The sequence below is a fragment of the Engraulis encrasicolus genome, chromosome 24, assembly GCF_034702125.1.
Source record: "Engraulis encrasicolus isolate BLACKSEA-1 chromosome 24, IST_EnEncr_1.0, whole genome shotgun sequence".
Taxonomy (NCBI): Eukaryota; Metazoa; Chordata; class Actinopteri; order Clupeiformes; family Engraulidae; genus Engraulis; species Engraulis encrasicolus.
The window spans coordinates 38493658-38502268 of record NC_085880.1 but is presented as its reverse complement, the minus strand read 5'-3'; the positions used below and the strand labels follow the sequence as shown (position 1 = coordinate 38502268).

General features: G+C 43.3%; 1 protein-coding gene across 1 annotated transcript in view; it reads right to left on the bottom strand.

The window, feature by feature from the left end:
* Positions 1 to 233: 233 nt before the first annotated feature.
* Positions 234 to 8611, bottom strand: part of slf2 (SMC5-SMC6 complex localization factor 2) — a 32907-nt gene continuing 24529 nt past the window's right edge. The window contains exons 13-19 of the mRNA XM_063191287.1: positions 6268 to 6362; positions 5899 to 5986; positions 4647 to 4757; positions 3762 to 3839; positions 2528 to 2614; positions 1956 to 2024; positions 234 to 1339 (exon numbers count right to left, since the gene is read on the bottom strand). Coding sequence (XP_063047357.1) covers positions 431 to 1339; positions 1956 to 2024; positions 2528 to 2614; positions 3762 to 3839; positions 4647 to 4757; positions 5899 to 5986; positions 6268 to 6362 — 1437 coding nt within the window. The 3' untranslated portion in view covers positions 234 to 430. The remainder of the gene's footprint in view (positions 1340 to 1955; positions 2025 to 2527; positions 2615 to 3761; positions 3840 to 4646; positions 4758 to 5898; positions 5987 to 6267; positions 6363 to 8611) is intronic.

Below are 8611 nucleotides of genomic sequence, written 5' to 3'. Positions count from 1 at the left end.
AGGGCTCAAGGAACTGGCTTTAAGGGGCCCCTCATAATTAGCGGCACAGAACTGATTCACCGTATTTTCAGAAATGTAAAAGGAAGGTGCAGGGCCCACCGGGAAATGTCCACTATGCCAGATGGCCAGTCCAACCCTGACAGTAAGTATTGTATGTATTGTCACTCTAGAAAGTTGGAAGAAATCTTACACGGAAGACCTTTTCAAGTAATTGCACAACATTGAGCAACGTATACAGCAAACTAACACTTTATTTGTAATTACAAATTCAGAGCATAACAAAAAAGAAAACTTGACATTCATCTTTATACAAATTGATATACAAAGAAAAAAAATATACAATTGAACATCTTTTATACAAAAAAAGTACCTGAACTGAACTGAACCCTAGAGCATTTTGTCAACATTGTTTCCTTCAAGTTGTCCTCCTTCACGTTATTTTTTGTTCCTCCACGCCTTTCGCCCTCTCGCCTGGCTCCTGAACCTCTTTCACCTTTTCCTCTCGCTCCTCTGCTTCACTAGCGTCTCCTTTCACGGCCTCCTCTCGCTCCTCAGCTTCACTAGCGTCTCCTTTCGCTGTCTCGTTTGTCTCCTCATCGGCTCCCTGGTTGCTCTCTTTGGCCTCACTGGCCGTCTTGTCCGTTTCCTCATCATCCTTCTCATCTCTCTCCTCTGGCTTCTCCGTGTTGGATCTGGCCTTGGGTGCCTCCATGCCACTGGGCCTCTCCTCTTGTCTCTCCATCTTAGGATCTCCGTCCTCTTGCTTCTCCATCTTAGGATCTCCGTCCTCTTGCTTCTCCATCTTAGGGTCCCCATCCACTTGCGTCTCCATGTCAGGGGCCTTCTGCACTTGCCTCTCCATCCCAGGGGTCCTCTCCCCTGGCTCCTTCACTTCATCAGCCCTCCTCCTGTCTGGGTCCTCCACAACATCACTGGCTATGTCCTGTGATATCTCCATGTCATTGGCTCTCTCGCTCGGCTCCTGCGCCTCATTGGATCGTCCTTCTGGTTCCGCCTCTTTGGCCCTATCCTCCTCCTCCTCCATCACCTCCATCTTGCTGGCGGCCTCCTGTGCAGCGTCCACCTCCATCTCAACGATTATCTCCTCCTGCTCCTCCTTCTTCTCTGGCACCTCCTCCATCTCGTCTTCTTCACTGTCCATCTCACCTTGCTCCTCCATCTCATTGGCTGTCTCCTCTGCCTCATCAATGCCATTGGCTGTCTCCCCTGCCTGCTCCTCCTCCTCCTGCTGAGGCCTCCTCTGCTCCTGCAGCACCTCCTCCTGACTGCTGCCCAGTCTATCCTCGGGCAGAGGCTCCCAGAAGTCATATAGCTTGCCCTGCAGGAGGAGAGACACAAGACACATGCATGACCATATGTATGCACACGCGTCTATTACAGGGATTAAAGACGTTGTTTTTTTAAAATCCTACGCCTGAACTTTTTGGTGCGTCCACACGACTCTAGACACATGGAGCGAAAACAAACTTGGAGCGAAAACATTGCTTTGTAGTGTTTTACACTCAAATATCTTATTCATCTTATGGGTGCAATGGCGGGGTCAACATGACAAATGACTTGAATGACTTTTGCAACTCGAATATCAAGAAGACCAAATGGGTGTCAATAATAGCACTGATCATTACAACGCGTGATCATAATTATTATTACATCACACTCACAGTTCAGCTGTCCCATTGTAGAAGCTGTACAGGTCATTTTTAACTTTTTGATTTATTCATCTCAATCAGAGTTGCCAGATGAGACTGATGATTTCCAAGCCCAAAAATGCTCAAAACCTGCCTGTAAGCACTAAATTCTGCCCAATTTGAACTAAATTCTATTGATTCCTACGGCCAAACCCGCCCAAATGCCCATTTTTACCCACAGACGGTCTTTCTAAGCAGCCCAATTGGGCGGGAAACCGCCCTATCTGGCAACACTGATCTCAGTACCTGCACAGGCCTGGTCCTCTGCAGCAGCACCTGCCACCTGGTGTAGATCCTCGCCAGGTAATCCTTCACCTGAAACACACGGCTCAGAAATCAGACATTTTACCATCGCCAGAATACTGAAAATTAAGAAAAGGTCGCACCATGCAGTTACAGTCTTTTTGTTATTACACAAACGTGTCTGCATGCACATCTGTGTAATAATAAATAGGGGGTAAATGCAGGCTATAGTAAGTTGGTCTTTTCTACCAGCAAAACTGAAATTTCACCAACAGTTGGCCGGTTGGCTGTAATCGAGCACTGTTCACTTTGTTCTCAACCTGCTGCTCTGCCCTACAGAGGCCAAGTGCAGTAATTGCATCAACATTGAAACAAAGAAAAAAAGCCTACTTAGTGCAGACTTGACAGGGCAATATCTCTAAAACGAGACACATTTGGACCATAAGGCTTTAGCGCAAGATGAAGGAGGTGTTAAAAGGCCCATTTTAGCCTAAACTCAATTTTGACAAAGTGTGTAGTTATTGCACTTTGTCTTTGTAGGGCGGTAACTGCTAAGGACATGCTAAGCAGCTGACCTTGCTCCTGTAGAGACGTTTCTCCGTTTCGCGGATGTCGTTCTTCACATGCTTCTCCAGCTGCGCAGACAGCACTTTCAGCTGAACCTAGAGGATCATGGGAGAGGGGAGGCATGAGTTAAGTCAGTTTTCAATTTTCTTTACATGCACTGATCATCATACAGAGAATTTGAAATAACTTTTCTTACTTTCTCATACGGACATACAGTACATACAGGGTTGCAAGGGAAGCATGGGTTAAGTCCATGAAGATCATCCAACACACACACACACACACACACACACACACACACACACACACACACACACACACACACACACACACACACACACACACACACACACACACACACACACACACACACACACACTCACACACACACACACTCCATCTCTCACTCCACTCTCTCTCTCACACACTCTCTCACACACACTCTCACACACTCTCACACTCTCTCTCTCACACACACACACACACACAGACACACACACACACACACACACACACACACACACACACACACACACACACACACACACACACAAATGAATGAATAAATCTCTCTTTCCAAGCCAAGAGGGATGCAGTTTAGTCCACTTCTTTGTTCTAGTTCACCACAACAAGGCTTCCCTTTAGCCCAGAGAGCAGGGCTTCCTTTTCAGCAAGCATGGCCTTGACAGACTTATGACTGACCACAACAGTGCACCCAGGGACAAGATAGAACAGCGTCAGCAATAAAAGGCCAATGGCTGAATTGTACTAGGGGCTCATAATGACAACGATAGACTTCAGGGAGAAAGGCTCACAAACCAACGATTTGAAAAGCAGATGACCTATTGAGACTGTTAGATTATTAACCCATTTTGTCCTAAGCCCTTTTTGGTAAAGGATGCCCTCTACCTATTAAATCCTAAATATCTCAGCCTCTGAAGCACATAAAAACATGACATGAGTTACATTTAAAAGCCAAGACCCTCCCCTTGCATTGCAATGTGTTCATTCAGCTCTAACATACCCACATAGTTAATAAAACAGCTAAAATCTCAAAATCCTGAAAAACCTGTATATGTGTCTCCAGGACACAATGGGTTAAGACACAAAATGTTTTTTTCTTTGGTTGTTTGTTTTTTAAAGGGAAGATGCATAAACAACTAGAAATGCACTCAGAGAGTGCAGACTTCCGCCAAGGAGGCAAAAAAAGGCAGCAGAATATAATTTTTAATGAATGTCTACCTTCTCGTCTGGACGCAGAAACTCGTAGTTGGAAGCTTCATTGATCAAGTCCAGGAGGCTGAAGCAGAGGTAGTATGCCTGGTGGAAACGTGAAAACCAACACAATCACACAACATGCACTATGTACGCACTATGACAGCATTACTCAGGTTATTCAGAAGATCTCGGATTATAACGATTTTAAACATTTTTAGACAGATAAATGCTTAAAGGCAACAATGAATGACCTCCATAAATTCACATTATCCAGAAAGCTAAATGGTGATTTTAGGCCCTCAATACACTTGCTGCAGAATACGTGCAGTTAAGTATTGAATTAACACTGTATTTTGTACTGTGTATGCACAAGGCCAAGTGTGGCTTTGTCGTTAGGCATGGCGTTGGGGTACAAAAACATGCAAGAACTTATCTTTTTTCCAAACAAGTATACTTCCTGATCTGGGATGATGCGTGGGTGCAACCAAAACATTTCCCCAGAAACCCCTGGGATTTATTAGCCGTGAGTCTCACCTGCTCACCCTGCACGTACTCGTCCTGTATTTCAATATTTCTGTAGCCTATCATCCAATTTCTTTCCTCCTGCCCCAAGATCAACTAGGAAAGCCTCCGGTCGATCTCGCTCGAAGGGTTGGTGATCCCTGTTCTAGAGTGCATTTGGTCCCAGAGAACTCTATAAGTGTTGAATTAACACTGCATTTTTTTTTTTTTTTAACCGTGTATGCATAATGTCAAATGTGGCTTGTTATTAGCCCCAGTAGGGCGTTTATGGAGCTGGGGCACATGAACAACATGCAAGAACTGATTTCTTCCAAACGAGTACACTTCCTGCAACCAAAACATTTCCCCAGAAACCTCTGGGATTTGTTAGCTGTGAGTGAGTCTCACCTGCTCGTCCTGCACGTACTCGTCCTGCTCCAGGTCAGCTCTGCGGGAGACGTACTGCTTCTTCAGGAAGGAGGGGCTCATGCGGGGCACGTAGCGAGTCAGATCCGACAGCTGAGGACAGGAAATCAAGAATAACACATGAAGCCAGAAGCACTGGCAGGGGTGTAGCAGCTAATTGTGGGCCCTATTCAGCTCCAATGGACCCCCCAGCCATATATCTAACATTAGAGGAGCACCGAAAATTCGGCCGCAGAAAATATTCGTCCGAAAGCGCAAAAAAAGACCACATTCGGTTTTCGTCCGAAAGCCAATTGAGTGGCAGAATCAGAGGCCGAATAGAAAATGAATTGAAAATGGGCATTAATTAAACTAATTTCAGCTCTATTCTAACATTTGAAGACTTCAAATACACATTTATTTTCTTTCAAAAACATGTCAAAACATTAATTGTAAACCGTAGATTTAAGCAATATTTAAAAATAGTGAAAAACCTAAGTTTTGATAACTTTTGACCGAATTGTAATATTCGGTTTCGGTATTCGGCCAAGTGATTAATTGTTATTCGGTTTCGGTTTCGGCCACAAATTTTCATTTCGGTGCACCTCTACATAAATCAGACACTGCGTGGGGACTCAGTCACACTTTACCCTCCTGTACGACATCCCTGAGCACTGGACTCGCAAATACACAAACACCCACATAGCCTCTGGCAGAATGTATGCTTTGCTAGTGATTTTCTTAAGGGAATATGAATGATCATGAAAACTCCTTTGTGTCACTCATTGTTGGTGATTGGCTGAAGACTTGTTTTATGCAGTGTACGGCTCCCTTTAACACAAACACTGTTTCAGTGCCTCTAGAGGTCATGACTAGAGAAAACCATTCATATCTATTCACTCTTCAGTGACAAGGCCTGTACGGATTAAGATACAAGACTAATACATAATGACTACATAATTGCTTGCACAGCGGCACAAAACCGCCAACTGAGAAACCTTCAGCATCCCACGTCAGGGGTGGCCAATATCTGGTAGATGGCGCAAAAGCTCCGACCACAAAAAAACAGGAAATGAGAAATGTAGAGAGAGAAATCTACCGCTAAATCTTCCACAGTATAAACTAGTGTTTCTCAACAGGGGCACTACAACCCCCCAATGGGGCGTTGGGATGCTTATGATGAGGCGAAGAGAGGTTTGTTCAAAAAAGTTTGAGAACCACTGGTATAAACGACGGTACGGTGCAGCTGTGTTACCTGGAAGTGTGTGCTGGCAGGCTTGTACGTGTATCTCTGGTTGAGCAGCTTTGAAATGATGGACAAGCTGAGGTGCTTGCGAAGTTCCCTGAGGACACAAACATACAAGCAGATGAGCAGCACATCATGGCTACAGTTACATAACTGAGAGCATCAGGAGTAGGCAAATTAGCAGCCCTGGGGTCAAAACCGGCCACCCATCCAATATATCTGGCCTGCAAAATGACTTTAATTTAATTTAATTTTTTTTAAGATATTTTTTTAAATCTTCAAATGTTTTGATGACATGCTGTGTGTGATGCATGCACGTGTGTTTGTGTGCGTGTGTGTGTGTGTGTGTGTGTGTGTGTGTGTGTGTGCTGTGCTGACCTGCCGCGGCTGCTGATTGGCAGCAGGTGTACCAGGTGCCTCAGGTTGTGGTGGTCCTCCGACTGGTGGGCCAACGCCTGGCACAGCACCGGCAACTAGAGAACGGGGACAGACACACAGCAAATAGACACAGTATTAAATTAACTGGATACACGGGACAAACACATAGTAGAAAATAAAAACAATATTAAATGAACTGGGGAACGGGGGACAGATAGATAGCAAATACACACAATGTTAAATGAACTGGGACTGGGTACAGGAGACAAACATACAGCAACTAACCACAATATTAAATTAACACCAACAGCAAGCACAACATAACTGGGGAAAGGAAGGGGGGGAAACATGTAACAAATAAACACATTAGACAGAAAAGTTCAATTATATATTTTAAATGGACAGAAATGTTATTTTAAAGCAAGATAATGACATTCTCACCTGGCTACTGTAAAGAGCAATGGACAGCTCAACACTGACCCCTAGTGGCGTTTCTGCTAGTGTGTTTCTACTTGTGAAAGAGGTGTGTGTTCCAGCATTTTTCTTTTGGTGTTAGTGTGTGTGTGAGTGTGCGTGTGTGCGTGCGTGCGTGCGTGCGTGTGTGCGTGCGTGCGTGTATGCACGCCTGCATGTGTACAAGCGGATTCCAAAAAAGTTGGGACACTTTGTATTTTGTGAATAAAATCGAAATGCTGGCAATTTCAAAACATTTAATATGTTAATAAGGCAGAGCCATTGAGAGTAACTCAATGGGTAGAGCATTATGTGCAGACAACATATCAGTTGTTAACGTCAAGCAGAATTATTGTTTTGAGGTAATTATGTCATCATTTAAAATTTGACCCATGCAACAAATCTCAAAAAAGTTGGGACAGGGCCAAAACATGTTGTAATAGTGGGATAATTCTAAAAATAACACAGGGAAGAATATTTTAAAACTGAAACTATATTGACTGCCAGCATGAATGCACAAATAAAATACCATCACAGAGAGGCTGTGGCACTCAGTAGCGAAGATTTTGAGGGACTAATTACTTATCTTTTACACAGAAAGATTGAATTATCAAAATTGCAGGCATATAAGGCCAATTTCCGTAATATAGAGCTCTGTGTAATCATTGCATGAGTTATAAGATCATGACATATTCGTTGACAACAAGCAAACTATGACACTTCAACAATGACAGCTCTCGAAAAAATTACCATAAACACAACACTTGATAAATAAACATGATGCAGACATCAAACAGTGTTGCATGCGACAAAGCTCATTCTACATGGACCTAAGAGACATGTGAAACTGTCCTCTGATTATATGATGGAAAATATTGCATCCTTTTTCAAAATCATGGAGTCATGCACCCTCCAGGTTATATAGAAAATGAATACTTCAGCTTGATTTAGTGGTCAGTCTGAAATACAGCATATGATGGTAAGGGGGTGCAGAGGTGCCTTGGTTATGGTCTTCTTACTCATGTAGAGCATTAAAATAAATGCTGAATAATATATACAGACTTTAAACAGCATACATAGCTACCAAGGCATTACGTTTTGGAGCACCTCCTTTAGATATTGCCCCATAATGGTGGCAAATTTCAATCTCTACTATGTTCCAACAGTGTGGTTCCATCATAAGAGTAAACAGGTCACAAAATAACTTTCTTGCAGACAGGATATGCCACATATTAAGCATAACAAGAATGTCAACAAGTTGAAGAACACACCTATCAGTTGAGCTGCTGAAATCATGTCTCACACATCAAAATACCTAATTATTGAATAAAATGATGCTATCAGTCAAAGTATTTAACTGTTCAGTCTCATCCCTTGTGTTTTGTTTAGTCTTATCCAATATAAAAAGCATTTTATTGGCCCTGTCCCAACTTTTTTGGGATTTGTTGCAAGGGTGAAATTTTAAATGATGACATAATTACCTCAAAACAATATTTCTGCTCGACTTGAACAACTGATATGTTGTCTGTACATAATGCTCTACCTTATTAACACATTGAATGTTTTGAAAATGCCAGCATTTTGATTGTATTCACAAAATACAAAGTGTCCCAACTTTTTTGGAATCCGCTTTGTACATGAATGAATATGTACATGAGTGAATGTGTGCTTGTGCTTGTGCATGTGAGCATGTGTGTCAGAGAGTGGCTCTGTAGGGAGGTGTGTGTGTGTGTGTGTGTGTGTGTGTGTGTGTGTGTGTGTGTGTGTGTGTGTGTGTGTGTGCGTGTGTGTGTGTGTGTGTGTGTGTGTGTGTGTGTGTGTGTGTGTGTGTGTGTGTGTGTGTGTGTGCGCGTGCCTACCTGCGTGTGCATGTGTGCGTGTGTGTGTGTGT